At 37.1% G+C, this 18214-nt stretch overlaps 1 protein-coding gene across 5 annotated transcripts in view; it reads left to right on the top strand.

Moving 5' to 3' along the window:
* Window positions 1–18214, top strand: part of LOC111061625 (NAD kinase 2, mitochondrial) — a 64036-nt gene that overhangs the window by 20738 nt on the left and 25084 nt on the right. For all 5 annotated transcript variants that reach the window (XM_022349647.2, XM_022350313.2, XM_039441781.1 and 2 more), the window contains 3 exons: window positions 5500–5710; window positions 6184–6296; window positions 10535–10604. In XM_022349647.2, the coding sequence (XP_022205339.1) occupies window positions 5500–5710; window positions 6184–6296; window positions 10535–10604 (394 nt within the window). The remainder of the gene's footprint in view (window positions 1–5499; window positions 5711–6183; window positions 6297–10534; window positions 10605–18214) is intronic.

The following is an 18214-nucleotide window of genomic DNA, read 5'->3' as shown; positions in this document are numbered from 1 at the left end:
GAGTTGTTATCATCAGAACATTGTCCTTTCTCAGCAGCATCAACACACCACACATATCCTACTCCACCAACAACACCATTTGTTAAAGATGCCACATATACAAGGCGTGGACTTACTGGTGCAAGTAAAGCAAAACATAAGCTCCAACTCTCCAGCATTGATGAAGAGTCACCAACATTTGAATCATATGGAACTGAAGAAGTTTCAAGTCCAATGGCAGGCACCTCAGGAGTTGGACGGCAACTATGGAAAGCAGGAAAGCAGGCATTTGAAGGGGATGAGGGTGAGGAGTATAATATGAGTAGAGGATATGATGATAGCAGTGATGAGGAGCTGTCTGGAGATGGACAGGATGATGATAAGAATGTTGAACAATTATTGAATGAAAGTCATGGTACAACAGCTCAGAATATCCTTGATCAAACTGATCTAGCTGGAAAACAGGTAGCTGATTACATTAGAGGATCATTGAGCAAGGACAATGACGATTTTGATGACACTTTTGGGCCAAGAGTGAGAGACATTGCTTACTACCTGGGCAATAAGTATTTAACTTTTGGAGAGAATGGTGATGAAATTGTGCTGACTGACCCTGTAGATCAGGAAGAAAAGACCTTCACAGCTACATTGGGACTTTGTGAGTTGATTTTCAAGAAGAATCCAAATCGTGCATTAGTTGAATCCGCTGACAGACAGGCTTATGGAGAAATATTGAACTGGAACAGTATGCACAGACAGAACAATGATCCAAGAGGTGAGATTGTTAACTACAACAAAGCCAAGTATAAGAATACAATCAAACACCTTTTGGATGATAGCAGAGATGGTGGTCAAAGACATTCTGAGAGACAAGTGACTGGGAGAGGATCTATTGCCCCAAGGCGTGATTTTAGTAAGGAGAAAAGTCAGAAGATCTATAGAGGAAGAGGTGTTCTGTCAGCTATCAAGGGAGCTGCTGGTACAATAGTTAATAAGGCAATCGACATTCTACCAGTTGAACTTCATATCCCTGCCTATCAATACTGTGGACCAGGAACAAAACTTCAGAAGCAATTAGTACTAGGTGATCCAGGAATCAACAAACTTGATCAGGCTTGCAAGGAGCATGATATTGCCTATTCCAAGAGTGGTGATACAGCAAGCAGAGCAGTAGCAGACAGCATCTTGGCAGAGAGAGCCTGGGACAGAGTGATATCTGAAGTTGCAGGGGTGTTGGAAAAAGCTGCAGCACTAGCAGTCACCAACATCATGAAGGCTAAGGCAAAATTTGGGGGAGGTATGAAAAGATCACTGAAGGAAGTCAGCAGGGTGGTTGAGAAGGGGAAGAAACAAAAGATTCAACCATCAAAGAAAAAATCAATGGAAGGAGGTCGAGGTCTTTACTTGAGACATCAGAAACCAAAGGTTGGTACAGGTCTTTACTTGAGACAGCAGAGATCAAAGGTCGGTAAAGGTCTTTCCACCACACTTGGATGTAATGAGCTGGTTTATGTGCGTCATATGAAGGCCGAAAGTGATTGTTTTCCGACCAGGCCGGTAAAACTTTACAGCCCTAGGGCTGTAAAATGACCTTGAATAACAGCTGATCGTGTCCAATCTCACAAAAATCATAGAGATAATCTCATAACGACTGTAATAATCTATATAATTATATATCGTGAATCGTGGTATCATGTCTATAATATATTTTATGAATCACTGTTTCATAATTTAATATTTATTATTGTGTTTTTGATATCAAACAATAGAATACGATGATATCTCCATAGCCTCAACAATATAATGTTGGCTGCATTGTCCATTGTCAGAAAGGTACGTATCGCAAGTATTTAAAAGTGAAGAATCGAATTTGAAATCAAAATACAATAATTGTATCAATATTTAAAAGTAAGGTAGAGTAATAATTGTTTCTTTTTTATTATCGAATTCCACTTCCTAATGCAATACAATCAATAATAATAATAGGAAAATACAGCAGAGATCTAAAGTTTAAGGTAAGCCTACTGGTGAAACTCAGCCTTGACTGAAAAATTCCTAGTAATTTTTCCGTAATTCATTATTAAAACTTTTAGATAATTTTTCTTCAATATCAAACCATATAGAGAAAACATCAAGATTGATTCTTCGAATGTTTTCTCTATGATTTAACTATTTTCAGAGCAATATTTTGTTGTGAAAATGCCAGCAAACCGGCTTCAAGTTTGCCGCTATACGTAAGTAGCCTACATACGTTACCTGACTTACAGGCCTCTTCGATCAAAAATATGCAATGGCCGAGAGCGTAAAGGTGTAATACATTAGAACTCAAACCTCAGTGAAATTCAAACATGATCTAGGTTCGAACCTCGGTCAGTGACATTTTTTTTTGTCGATGAATTTCGACTTTTATTAGCTATTTTTTATATTAGTTACCGTAATTTAAATTTCAATCAATTTTTTAGATATATTTTGAGACAAAACTGTGAAATATGCAATTATATTAATTTTTTAATAACATTATTTCAAAATAGTAATGAAAATTCTATTCATCCATCTATTCATGAGATATTGCACCAGGCACAAAGCGCGAGCTATAAAAATTCAAACAATTATTTGAAATATTAATAGTATAAAAATATTGTCACTATTGTAAATTATTAATTAGTAATATTGAAATTAATTGACAGTGAAAGTTGTCATAACCAAGATTCAAACTATCAAAATAGGCTGTTTGAATTTTATTTATTTTTTAATTTCTTATATATTGGGAAGTTTTTTTTTGGTGTGGCGAAAAATAGCGTTCGCACCATGGGCAAAAATGTATTTCCGGCTCTCAATCTTTTCTAGTCCTCGGCCTATGGCCTCGGACTTAAAAACCGATTTCGAGCCGGAAATATCTCATTTTTGGCCCTAGGTGCGAAATATACTATTACTTGAGAAAGCAGAGAACAGCAACACCTTAGACATTAGGTAATATATTGAGGTACAATCAAAATCATAATGCTGTACAAATATGGATATATATTGGATACATAGCAGATTAGATTCATTGTGCTGGAATCATCTGTGGAGAATAGACATTTTGTCAATCAACTGTGTATCTGGGACAATAGAGAAGATGGTACTCCTATTCTCAAAGTGGGGTGACTATGGTGAGACAAATTTACCATCAATCTCCCCATTTGATCTGAAGATGGATGGTGATCATGTAGAAGATGAGGAAGAGGAAACTGATATGGAGGAGAACAATGAGGTAGAGGTGGAAGAGGAAGAGGATGAGGAGGAGGAAGAGGAAGAGGAGGAGGAGGAGGAAGAGAAAGAGGATGAGGAGGAGGAAGAGGAAGAGGAGGAGGAAGAGAAAGAGGAGGAGGAGGATGATGTAGTGGTGAGAAATACTACTACACCTATACTTTTGACTCGAAGGAGCATCAATTACCTGAAGGGAAGAGGTTGTGAGGTGATTCAACAACAATGATAGGGTATTGTCTCTATCTGAAACAGTGTTCTAGAGGTATCGCTGAATATCATCCGAAGACTATCAGACAACATAGAAGACTTGCCAAGGACTAGTGCTGGGAAAGGAGTCTACTACCTGGGACATCACCTGCTTGACATGGACCAAGGAGAAACATTATGGATAAATAACTTTTCTGCACACTCAATATGATAAAAAACTTGGATTTTGTAACAGAGATATACCTGATTGTAGTAAACTTTTCAATGAAATGGATGTTGAATTGATCAATAAAGAGCTAATTGTATTCCAAACTGTTTACTTATTACCTACCATCTCCCTGGATATAGTTTAGCTATAAGTATATTCTGAGTGCCACTGACTGAACAGTGACTGAACAGTGACTGATCAGTGACTGATCAGTGACTGAACAGTGACTGATCAGTGACTGATCAGTGACTGAAAAGTGACTGATCAGTGACTGAACAGTGACTGAACAGTGACTGATCAGTGACTGATCAGTAATTGAACTGACTGACTGACCACTGAGTGGATGACCCTACTGTCCTGCCACAGACATGCTGAATACTGGTGAGCATGGTCCATGTGGCAGGAGGAGCTAGGGTCATTGAGAATGCTCATGCTCAGTCGGCGGGACAATTGCCAGCTGCAGCAGGTCGACTGTTGGTGGTGGGATGGCAGCTGTTGGTGGGGTGACCGGTGGTGGTGGGGCGACCGGTGGTGGTACACCATAGAGGATTTATGTTTAAAGACTTTAATTATATAGAATATGATACTTCTTTATACTAATGATAACAAAGAATTGTGAAGTGAGTCATGATGGGGTGGCATTGTCATAGACCTGTTGACAAGGAAGGTTATCCCCACCACCACCACCACTTTTCTCTGTTTGGTATAAGATGGGCTTGTCAGCACTGAGAGGTATTCCATCTACTGCGACATATTGTCAAACAGTGAGCTATGTCTGCGGGATGCAGTGATTGAGCTTGAGGAGGAGGAACTACATAGTCATGGTATTATCTCGTTGACAGACATTTTCAACAATGCAGGACATTTGAGTTCAGAGTTTAGGGTCCAGAGTCCAGAAGTCTAGAGTTCAGAGCCCCAAGTCCAGAGTCCAGAAGTCCAGAGTTCAGTGCCTGAGTCCAGAGTCCAGAGTTCAGAGCCCCGAGTCCCAATTTATTCCCGATTTTATGTGTTTTTTATTATTATTATTATTTTTTATTTTTTTCCCATTTATTCCCGATTTTGTGTTTTTTATTTTTTTTTTCATTTTTTTCCCATTTATTCCCGATTTTATGAGTTTTTAATTTTTTTTTTCAATTTTTTAATTTTTTTTTAAATTTTTTAATTTTTTTTTAATTTTTTTTCCCATTTTTTCCCAATTTTTATATGTTTTTTAATTTTTTTTTATTTTTTCTTATTTTTTATTTTTTTTTTAAACCTTGAGGTTAGGTTTGGATGACGTTGATGACCTTGAGGTTAGGTTTGGATGACGTGGATGACCTTGAGGTTAGGTTCGGTTGACCTGGATGACCTTGAGGTTAGGTTTGGTTGACCTAGATGACCTAGAGGTTAGGTTTGGATGATGTTGATGACCTTGAGGTTAGGTTTGGATGACGTGGATGACCTTGAGGTTAGGTTTGGTTGACCTGGATGACCTTGAGGTTAGGTTTGGTCGACTTGGGTGACCTTGAGGTTAGGTTTGGTTGACCTGGATGACCTTGAGGTGAAGGGCGATTCTGGGGCACTTGTGCCCCAGAGTCGCCCTTTTTATACTACTAATACCCATCATAGCTAATCAATCAATACTGTGTACAATATTGTGCTGATCAATCAATCTCTGTATATTCCGCTGTATATTTGTATCAGCATTTCATTAATATCAAACTTATCTGACCTGATAACCTTATTCAAGGAGTAGTATGGTCTCAGATGCTTCTTCTGTTACAGGGATAAGCATAATGCTGTTAAAAATTTTCATTTTTCTCAATGCTGTAAGGAACTATCACATAAATGAATAATAATCAATAATCATTTTACAGAACAAATTATAAAGCATCGGATCTGGAGTGGTGCGATGCTGTCATGCCAGTTGGTGGAGATGGCACATTTCTTTTGGCTGCCAGCTATGTTCCCGACTATAACAAACCAGTCATTGGTTTTAATTCGGATCCATCACGGTCAGAAGGACACCTCTGCTTACCAAAGAAATATTCGAAAAATTTGACTCCCGCTCTTGAAAAACTGAGTGAGGTAGGTATTCTGCGTTGTTGTCGTTTCTAACATGAAAAAACTGTATCGGCTTCTTGTGTGAATTTAAGTTGTTAGAATAAAAACATCAAATTTGTTTTGAAAATTACTGTTACCGAATTGCAATATCTGAGAGTTGCTTAATATCAAACAATATTTGTAGCAATTTGGTGACTTTAAAACACTTGAAGGTGTGTGCACTGCTGCCTCAGAGAGAGGTAAGGCTCTCCGAGTTCCAACGGTCTTAGTAGAGTACATTTATTATGTTATGATTATGTATATCTAGGCCTATATGTATATTTTAATGACATGTGTTTTGTGTGTCATTGAATAAATAGATAAATATATCCTCCTAAGACTGCTCTGACCGCTAATGAGTGCACACACCTCTCCTGATTCAAGGAAATTGTGATTGCTCCTTTACAGCCGTTGTAAATTTCATTGCAAATTTGTTCAATATATTCCTTTTCCAACAGGGTAAATTCTCTTGGAGGATGCGAACTCGTATTAGAATAACTTTGAAAGGAACAGATGCTATGAAATTTCCGAAACAAATGCATAATCAACAGATGTTGATGCCTGAATTTAGGTAAGGTAATGAGTTTAATTACTTTCAATTTATTGATCTAATTTCATAAGTTTTTATACTCACTGTTTACTATCCAGCATTTGTTTCTAAATTTGAACGTTTGTCAATTCAGCTATAATTTATTTGATGCTCTGTCATTCCCCTTCAATCCACCCTTGAATTGTGATTTAAACAACTCTGTTTTATATACCTATTATGTAAACATTGTTTTTTTTTTTTTTTGTTTGAATGAATTAATTTTGACGAACTGCTTATTATTAAATCACTTTTTGCTATTAGAAAAAACGACTAGCAGTCAGATATTTTACAATAAATGAATTAATCACTCGCTGTGACAACGAGATCTTTCGGCAGGTCCGCCATCTTCTTGGTTGTACTCATAGACAAGTAGAAGGATAGGATGGCAATTTTTAGTGTGCTGTTGGTGTCTATTGGATTAGTGTCTGTTGGTGCTGTTGGTGTCTATTGGTGTCTATTGGGTTTGTTGTGGCTGAGAAGATAATCAAAGAGGATGTGGGATTTGAAGTTGGTTTGTTCGTTTAATATACATTGTCTATTGCTTTTAAATTGGGTGTATATTTCATATTGTTCCATTGTGTCTAATTCTGGTCCTTTGTTTTTTATGTGTATGATTTGTAGATCAGTATTTATGTTTGTGTGTTTGTGATTTTCTTGAATGAATTAGGTGGTCGGCAAATGCAGATTCTGTTTTTGTTTTTAGTCCCTGGATATGTTCCTTGTATCTTTGATTGAAAGAACGGCCTGTCTGTCCAATATAGAATTTATCACATTCAGAGCATTTTAGCTTGTATACTACTGGGAGTTTGAGTTTTTTGTTGTCTTGAATCTTTTTTCTTTTACTGATTTGCTTGTAGATTTTATTCTTTGTTCTAAATGCCACTTTATACCCAGATTTTTGAAACATACTTCCCATTCTGTTGAATTTGTTGTTTATGTATGTCAGTGCTATGAACTTTTCAGTTTTGTCCTTCTCTTGTTTTTTTATTTTTGATTTTTTGGAGTAGCTTATCAATTAGGTTGTGTTGGTATCCGTTATGTTGTGCTAGATATTTTATGCTATTGAGTTCTGCTTTGTAGTGTTCAGGTGAGAGGGGGATGGTTTGAAGTCTGTGTAGCATAGATAGGAAAGCTGAGTGTTTGTGTTGAACAGGATGATTTGAGGAGTTGTGAATAAGGGTATATGTAATGGTTTGCTTCCTGAATATGTTGAAGGAGTGTTGTTGGTTGTGTTTTGAGATACTCAAATCTAGGAAACTGAGGGCGTTTTCATGTTCATATTCAGCAGTAAATTGGAGTTTTTTATCGATTTTGTTAATTTTTGTTCTGAGCTGTTCACATTGTCTTTTATTGCCATTATATAAGAAGATGATGTCATCAACATTTCTGAACCAATATATTTATTTTTTGCTGTGAGTGTTGTTTTTCAAGATTTGGTTTTGTTCTATGTGTTGGAGGTATATTTCAGCAAAGATACTTGATATTGGAGAGCCCATTGGTAGGCCGTCAGGTTGGGTATAGTATTTGTTGCTGAAAGTGAAGTAGTTTTGAGTGGTTATTGTTTTTAGAATCGATATTATTTCATTGATCTTTTCAGTGGGCATCTGTTTGTTATTGAGGGTGTTTTTTATTATTTCTATGGTGGTTTGGATGGGGATATTTGTATAGAGATTTGTTATATCAAAGGATGCAAGGGTGTACTTGTTGGGTATTTTCTTGTCTTTTATTTTATCTATTAAATCAATGCTATTTTTCAAATATGAAGCATCTATCAATTCTATCAATATCTATCAATTCTCTTAGTGTTTTGTCCATGTGCTTTGCTAATTTGTAAGCTGGTGCTCCATGACAATTCACTATTGTGCGAATGGGTGTGTCAGGTTTGTGGATTTTGGGTAAGGTTTGGAGAGTTGGGGCAGTAGGGTACATTTGTTTCAGGTACCTTACTAGTGTTTGTTGATCATGTGGATTGAGTTGTTGATAGTTTGCTTTACTGTTTTTTGATATGTTCCTGTAGGATCTTTTTCAAGTTCTATTATATTGTTTTTATCATTGTTCATTATTACTGTGCTTTTACTCTTATCTGCCTTTAAGAATGTGATGTTGTGTTCCTCTGCTTTTTCTCTCAATTTTTTAGCTGTGTTGTTCTCTGATTGATTTGATGATGTTTTTATTTTGTTTTCTATTTTTAGAATTTGGCAGGCTTCATATCTTAGTTCATCATGATTTTCAGAGTTAGTATGTTGTAGTCCTATTTCTGTGTCAATAATTATGTCTTTTTCAGTTTCTGTGTTGGTTTTGTATTTGAGGTTGTGCTTCAGTCCTTTATTTAGGAGATTCATTTCAGAGTCAGAGAAGGTTACATTTGTCAGGTTGATCGTTCTGGGGCTAAAGTTGTGGTTAGGTTGTATTGTTTGCGTTTTTGTTTCGAGGTTATCAATTTTTTTAGCATGTTTCTTCCTAATTTATTCTATTTTTGGTTGAATTCAGTTATTGGATACTTTTTTCTGATTTTCAAAGTAAACATTGCCATATGTGTTTGTTATTTTGAGGTGGAGTTTCAGAAGTTTTGCATTCAGTTGGTCTTTCTGTTTGTATAAGTGTTTAATGTTTTCTTTTATGAACATTTTTTAGCTTTTTGTTGTGTTTTTAGCTGGAATGAATTTGTTTTTTATTTTTATTTTTGCATATGTGGGTGTGACTCCCATACTTAAACATGTTTTGTTGAAAATTATGTGTTCTATTGCCTTCCTAACCTCAAAAGTTACCTGTCTGTAGTGTTCACTTGAACACTACAAAGCAGAACTCAATAGCATAAAATATCTAGCACAACATAACGGATACCAACACAACCTAATCGACAAGCTACTCCAAAAAATCAAAAATAAAAAAACAAGAGAAGGACAAAACTGAAAAGTTCATAACACTGGCATACATAAACAACAAATCCAACAGAATAGGAAGTATGTTTCGAAAATCTTGGTATAAAGTGGCATTTAGAACAAAGAATAAAATCTACAAGCAAATCAATAAAAGAGAAAAGATTCAAGACAACAAAAAACTCAAACTCCCAGTAGTATACAAGCTAAAATGCTCTAAATATGATAAATTCTATATTGGACAGACAGGCCGTTCTTTCAATCAAAGATACAAGGAACATATCCAGGGACTAAAAACAAAAACAGAATCTGCATTTGCCGACCACCTAATTCATTCAAGAAAATCACAAACACACAAACATAAATACTGATCTACAAATCATACACATAAAAAACAAAGGACCAGAATCAGACACAATAGAACAATTTGAAATATACACCCAATTTAAAAGCAATAGACAATGTATATTAAACAAACAAACCAACTTCAAATCCCACATCCTCTTTGATTACATTCTCAGCCACAACAAACCCAATAGACAACAACAGACACTAATCCAATAGACACCAACAGCACACTAAAAATTGCCATCCCACTCTTCTACTTGTCTATGAGTACAACCAAGAAGATGGCAGACCTGCCGAAAGATCTCGTTGTCACAGTGAGTGATTAACTCATTTATTGTAAAATATCTGACTGATAGTAGTTTTTTCTAATAGCAGAAAGTGATGAAAAACGGTTTTATTCATTTTAATTTGATCAATTTTTATTCTAAAACTATGTATTTAATATTTTGAGAATTTCCCTCTTTGTTAATATTCTCTACTTTTCATTTTATTTTCAAATTACTAAAAAAGAAGAACAACACGATTAAAGAAGTAATAAATTGATGAACATTAATGAATTAATTGAGTACGATTCCAACCCCCTTTATGACCATCTGGTCAGCTTTGGCTGGAAGGTGAGGTCCAGAGGAAGGTCCAGGTCCTGGCCAGTCAGAGTATTTGGATGTCCGGAGGAGTGGCTCAAAGGAGACTGTGTTCCAAAGTGAAAATAGAAAAATCTACTGTGATAATTGCTGGATGGTGGGAGAATGAAAAGCTCCACCACCCTGGTTGCTCAGCATCTTCTCTTCTAGTCAGCACAAATTGGCTTTTTGGTGATCTGGCTTATATTAGCCATTATTAGAGAATAACATCATAATTTCCAATATGAAATTATATTCTATTGAGTAATTATTAAATTAAATTTTAATTTTATTGTCTGGGGTACCGTCATAATTTATGGTTCATGATGATAGAAACAAAAGACATAACATTTTTATATATTTCCATTTTCAGATTTGATGACTTGAAAAAAAACAGTAAGACTGATAACAAATTTCGACTGCCTTATCTTGCATTGAATGAGGTGAGTTCAACTGGAATAGTAATGTGTAGACACATTTGTATCTCAATTCTGTTTATTAGACAAATATTTCAGAGTTCTAATAATATATGTTCAATATATATCCCATGTGTTTCTGATTTATATAAATTGGACGTTACATCCCAATAAAATTACACACATAACAATTAATCACATTTGTATAATTATTGTTGCAACTCTACAAGTAAGTATTTAGAGAATTGATTTCCACTGTAACTAAACAAATAAAAAATATCCCTTAATTTCTTATTACAGCTTATCTATTTTATGTAATCGGAGGTTGAAGTAAAAATCACCCTCTTATCATTATTTATTGATATACATTTATTTGTACATATAAAGGCTCATAGACAATACAATGAAGAACCTTTCTTACACAATTAATAGACAACCTACATAATAAAGAAAACTAGAAAGATGAAAAAAATATGTAAAGAACAATAGAAGAGAATAATAAGATAAAAAGTAAATAAAAAATTGAAATAATAATAAAGATAAAGTAAATCAAAAATTGAAATAATAATAAAGATAAAGAAAACAAAAATAGTTTCAGCCAGAGCTCATAACATTTCATGACTCAAACGAGCTACAAGATAAATTCATTTCACAATTTTTCTTAAAGACAAATGAGTTCGAAAACGGATGTATATGTGGATCATATGGATAATATGGATGAATACTCATTCAAAATATGAAACTTAGGGCCGTTTGCACAGTATAGATTGCTAAACTCGATTAAGTTGATCGAGTTTAAGTTAATCTGAAAGTTTAAACTTAAATCGGTTTTCTCAGTGCATTTACTAATCCAGTTTAAGCTAAACTAGTTTAGCGTTAAGTTGGTAATAGAATGTTACCGTTTATAATATCAGGAAGGCTGATTTTTACAGGAAATTTGTTATTTGTTTACAAACCATCTGTTCTGAACAAAGCTCAGGCTAGAGCTACTAGAGGACTGTAATTTACTATTCAAATTATCAAATACAAACAAGGAGCAAAATTTAATCTTCAATTTGAGCCAGGTTATTGGTACAGTTAAACTCTGCATTAATGAACAATAAAAAGAGCAAAAACTCACCAGATTTAATCCAATTTTGTCTACTTGCCCTTCGAAGCCTTTATTAGGTGTTTTGGTCAGATTCGAGGTGGGAAGAAATCTGGGAAAAAGATAGGTGTTCGCTTCCAGGCTGTTTTTCCGTGTTCAACTTGCAGGCTCTGTATTGTATTTGAACAAAGCTCAAACTGGATTCTTTATAAATTCAAATCCGACTCAAATTAATTCAATTCAACACTATTTACGCTGTTATATTTATAATTCACACACACTATACTCAAACAATTATCTACAAGAAATTTCTGATTGAAATTACATTACAAAATACAAATTCGTTCTTGCACAACAACGGGCTGACAAGAAGAACGACGACTGAACGTCTAATAATGGACGAAAAGCAAGAATGACTCAGGCTTTTTTCTCGACAAACCAAAAACAGCTGGACAGTCGCCACTAGCACAAACAAGTCTGCTACGGGCAGAACTGTAGTCAGGGATTTGGCGCTACAATTCAAAAAATGCTCTGGCCAAACCATACCCCCGCCTCTGAAAAACTATTTTTCAGCCAAGTTACAAAAACTGAAAAATCAAAGAAAGGAAAAAATCCAGACATGCCAAAAAGAGCAAAAAAAAAAAAACAAACACCAAAAAACAACACAAGGAAAAAATGCAACAAGCACAACAACTATTGAGTTGGGATTGGATACAGTTTTGTAACTGGTCTTTTATAAATACCAGTTTTTAGGCGAACACTCGCCACTCGAACCTCGCCGTCACTTCCCGGAAACACCTGTTCGATGACACCCAGTGGCCACTGCAATGGAGGTGTGTTTGGTTGGTCCACTACCACAACCGTTCCCACACTGATAGAAGTGGGTGATTTCAACCATTTTTTACGACTTTGGAGTTCGTGCAGGTACTCTCTTCTCCATCGGTTCCAGAACGATTGAATAAGTTGACCAATCAATTCATACCTGGTGAGACGATTCACAGGGACACTGTCCACGTCCCGCATGGGAAATGATTTCAACGGTGTGAGAGTCAAAAAGTGCGCTGGGGTTAAAGCCAGCGGTTCACATGGATCCTCACTCAGTACACACAGTGGGCGGAAATTTAGGACACCTTCAATCTGCACCAATACCGTGTTCAGTTCCTCATAGGTGAGAAGTTGATTGCCAATTACTCGGAACAGATGCAACTTTACAGATTTGACATTTGCCTCCCACAGACCTCCAAAATGAGGTGAACCAGGGGGAATGAATTTCCATTCAATTTTGTGTTCGGCGAGTTGACTAGTCAATGTGGTTTGAAACTCGGACGAGTTCAAAAGTTGAGATATTTTTCGCAACTGTTCCTTGGCACCTACAAAATTAGTACCACAATCGGAATACATCACACGACAGGGTCCACGACGTGACAAAAAACGACGAAACGCAGCTAAAAACATGGGCGTTGATAGATCTGATACCAACTCAATATGTACTGCCTTTGTTGCCATACACACAAACAGACAAATGTAGGCTTTCAAAACACAAGGATTACGCCGTCTCGTCATAGTAATACGCAAAGGACCAGCCTAATCCACACCACAATTTTCAAATGGTTTGCATTTTGACACTCAACAAAGGCAGGTCACCCATTTTTGGAATAGTTGCATTATTACTAGGTCGAACACGGAAACAACGATTACACTTAAAGATACAAATTCGAATAATAGAGCAAGCAGAAAGTATCCAGAATTTCTGTCTGATCAAAGACAACAATAACGAAGGTCCAGCATGACAGTTCTTCTTGTGATGATAATCAATCAACATCGATACAAAAGCGTCGGATTTTGGTAGGATCATCTGATGACAAGTCTCAAATTCCACTCCAGCATGAGACAAACGACCGCCGACACGAATCACACCTTTATCAATGAATGGAGACAGGCGACGTAGGCGCATAGAACAATCTTCTCCCTTCTCCAATTGCACAAATCCAGATGAAAAATGTATCTTCTGTACCACTTTACATAGATACCTCTCAGCAACATCGAAATCTGATTCTTCTGATTGGGGTAAGATTTGTAAGAATTTGAGAACAAGAATTACAATTCTCAAAAGACGACCATAATCCGAACAACGACCAATCAATGAATATACTGCATTGCTGTTACAATCAGGAGATTTTGTGACTGTCAACACTGACGGTTTTTTCGCCTCCAGTGGATCCACTATCTCTTCCATTTGAGTTTGAACGGGCCAATCGCATTCGTCCTCTGCTATCCATGATGGACCTGAGAGCCACAATGGAAAGTTCACAAGCTCAACTGGTGATAAACCTCTAGACAAACAGTCAGCGGGATTTTCAATTCCGGCAACATGCATCCACTCCTGTATACAAGAATCCTGTATTTTTGCGACGCGATTACCAACAAAAGTTTGCCATTTCGCGGATGGAGCATTAATCCAACACAAGGTGACTGTCAAATCAGAGAGTGCAACAATACGAGACACATGACAACGTTCACTAATAATAGTGACTACTGAATTCATGAGTTCTGCCAACAAGAGTGCCGCACACAACTCCAAACGAGGTATTGAAACAACTTTAGATGGTGCTACCTTGGACTTTGAACACAATATTACAACTCTTGGCTCCTCGCTCTCCTTCTGCGACTTCACGTAGATAACTGCACCATAACCAGACAATGATGCATCACAAAAACCAATCAAACTGATGTGAGAATTCTGAAACAAACCAACGTGACGTGGAACAGCAAATTTCAACAATAGAGGCAACTCTTTTTGACAATTCTCCCAAAGAGTGCATATAGACTCAGGCGGCTTCTCGTCCCAATCCACTCCTAATTTCCAAAGTTTCTGGACAAGACATTTTAGAAATAATGTAAACGGTGACAAGAGACCAAGTGGATCATAGATACGAGCCATCACTGACAGAATAGAACACTTAGTAGCGACGACCTCACCACTCTTGACTGAAAACTGAAACAGATCAGTACTAGGTTGCCAATTCAATCCCAAGATAGCCAAGGAGTTGTCTGCTTCGAAATCCTTGTACGAAAACACTTTCTCTTCCTCCGAGAATTTCTCCAGCATTGATGGTGAATTTGAAGTCCACTTTGTGAGCGAGAAACCTCCTCCCTCAAACAGCTGCTTGGACTGACGATACAGCTCCGCGGCCTCTGACTCTGTGGCGACAGATGTGACTAAGTCATCCATGAACATGTCTCTTGGTATTCTCGCCTTGGCTGCTGGAAAACGATGTCCAACCTCCTCTACAAGCTGGTGGACGGTGCGAAGCGCCAAATATGGAGAGCTTGAAACACCAAAAACAACACAATTGAGCTGATAAATTTCGATCGGATCCTCTGGCGAAAATCTCCACAATACACACTGATAACGATGGCAGGAATCCTCCACTAATATCTGTCGATACATTTGTTTAATGTCGGCAGTTAGTGCGATTGGGAACAAACGAAAATTAACTAACAAAACAAAAATGTCAGTCTGCAATTTGGGACCAGCATGAAGAACCTGGTTCAATGACAAACCCGATGATGTTCTGGAACCAGCATCAAATACAATTCGGATGGGCGTGGTAGTGCTGCTTGCTTTCACAATGGCGTGATGCGGGATGTAGTAACCACCTCGGTCTGTCTGATCTGCTAGAAACGACATGTGACCCTGACGTAGGTAATCGATCAATATTTCATGATATGAAATACGAGTATTGCTGTCAAGCTCTAGTCGTCTCTCCAAAGTCAGCAGTCTGCGTTCGGCGACAGCATACGAATCTCCCAAGCTGCTGGGCGGCTCCGCAAATGACAAGGCAACAACAAAACGACCAGAATTCACACGATGTACAGACTTCCGAAAATTTACCTCACACTCCAACTCTTCCGGTTTCAGTTGACAGCTTGGTGCAGGGCACGATTCCAACTCCCAAAAACGTTCTACAAAACTATCCAACGATGGACTATTAACGAATGGGCTACAGATGGCTGTAAAACAATTCGACACATTCTTTGTTGAAGTGAGAATCGGCGCTCTCCCTATCAGAATGTGACCAAAGACACTATTAACAGTCATCAATTCGTGCAATTCACCTGTACTAGGACTCCCACGTAGCAAGTGAGGAACTAACTCCGCACCAATGATGCTATCTATTCTACTAGGAAGGTAGAATTTGTCGTCAGCCAGTGTGAGATTTTCAAGATGATGAAGTTTGGATCTGTCGATTTCACAAGAAGGCAACTTGTCGATGATTTTATCTACCACTGTGGCATCCATCGAAAACTTGACGGTAGGATCCAACTTCGACTGAATCGACACACAAGTACGACCTCGAACTTCACTAGTACCACCACCGAATCCACGAACAACGGTTTTCATGGGCTGGAATGGTAGTCTCAAACGCCGACACAATTTGGCTGTAACAAAATGACACTGACTCCCGGTGTCAATCAAGAAACGAACATCACAAAGCTGACCATTACAATCTCGAATATGTGCAGTGACGGTCGACAACACAACGGTCGAATTTTCTACATCATTGGATGTAGAACAACAACTAATAGGTGATGTGCCACCTGCCTTGGAGTTCGACGAGGACGCAACACCTTCATTGGAACTTGATCTGGAAAAGTGCAATAAAGAATGATGAGATTCTCGACATTGAGCACACTGAGTTTTACTACGACAATTTTTACTCAAATGATCCACATCTAGACAACGAAAACAACAAAACTTTCCTTTAATCAAACAATAACGATCCCAAGGAGTCATTTTCAAGAAATTAGCACAATCTACTAACCGATGACCCGGTTTTGTGCACTTCAGACAATTGGGCTTTTTACTAGATGCATCGTTAGATGAATCATTAGATTGAACCACAAATACCTTTGATTTATTATCCTTTTTGTGCCTCATATTAAACGATTCAGTCTGTTTCTCATCAGAAGGAAGAGTCTTAATTTGCTTTTCAATGAATTTGACATAATCGGCATAAGTTGGCATAGCCTTGTCACGTACGGCTGATTCAAAATTTCTACGAGAACTTGGATCCAGCAATCTCAAGCCATGATAGAGGAATATCGAGTCTGACAATTCAGTGAGTCGCAATCTCTTCACTGCATTGATTGAACTGCAAAACCCATCCAAAATCGCAATACAACCTGCCTTTGATTCTGATTTTATTGGACGAAATTCAAAAATTTGTTTGAAATAGGCATCGACTTGCGCCCGTGGATCGTTATAGCAGGTCAATAATGCCTGCCAAATTATTTGATAATTATTAGCCAATGGTGGCAAATGACAACAAATATTTGCTGCTTGTCCAGTAAGTCTACTTACAAGATATTGGACCTTCTGCTGATCGTTCAAACTCTTGTTGTCATGTACCAATGCCTTAAATAGTTCATAAAACACCGACCATTGAGTCTGGTTCCCATCAAATTTCGGAAGGTCGATTTTGGGCAGTACTGACTCGGACAAGACCGGCTGTGCACTAGCTGCTGCAGCTGCCGAAGATTGAGCAATAGCATCAGTCGCCTCTTTCTGTTTGAGAGTGTTAGCCACTACTTCAATATACTGAAACAGATCTAGATGTGAGTTGTTGGATGCTACAACATAATCTTTATTCAACTCAAGTTCCAACTCATTAACCACTTATTCTGTCTTTTCATAATCTGAAATGGTCTGAGACACCCGAGGATACAACACTAAAAATTGCTCAGCAACTTTTGGATCAGAGACATTTTTAGACAGGTCATAAATTTTTTGCAATCTAGCATACAATTGTTCCAGTTTAGCGCGATGCACCCTGATTTGTTTCTGTAATTTTTCCTCCATCTTGAACTCATACACAAAACAATTCAGCCTCGAAAATACAAAACAACAGACAATAAAACAAGAATGAGTTCAAAACTAAATGGAAGGAAGAATCACGACTAGTAAGTTATCAAAGTTAAACTTTGATTATCACTTCACAAGACAAGTTACTGCTGAAGACAAAACTATATGATTAGATAATGTTCTTCCAACAACTCACAAACAAACGATAACTTGTTGAATTGAACAAACAAAATCATGCTGTGATTAAACTTCACTAACATGTATAACAAAATGGACAATACAAAATTCCAACAAACAAATTCCTGAGAAAAAGAGCACAATGAGCCTAGTTTCAGGAAAATTACAATTTTAACTGAAATAAATTTAATTTCAGACAAATACAAATTGACAAGAAACCTTGCTCTAGAACAAGGCTACAACAAACTAAAGTTGTGCATAGATCAGACCATTCTGAACATGCCAACATTGGACAAATACGAAATTGCTTAAATCCAATGTATGTGAATTAATCAACAAATTACAAATTTAAATCCATCACGGTTTGGAGGATCAAAATGTTCTGAACAAAGCTCAGGCTAGAGCTACTAGAGGACTGTAATTTACTATTCAAATTATCAAATACAAACAAGGAGCAAAATTTAATCTTCAATTTGAGCCAGGTTATTGGTACAGTTAAACTCTGCA

The sequence above is a fragment of the Nilaparvata lugens genome, chromosome X, assembly GCF_014356525.2.
Source record: "Nilaparvata lugens isolate BPH chromosome X, ASM1435652v1, whole genome shotgun sequence".
NCBI classification, from domain to species: domain Eukaryota; kingdom Metazoa; phylum Arthropoda; class Insecta; order Hemiptera; family Delphacidae; genus Nilaparvata; species Nilaparvata lugens.
The sequence above is the reverse complement of the archived record's forward strand: the minus strand, read 5'-3'. Positions and strand labels throughout refer to the sequence as shown.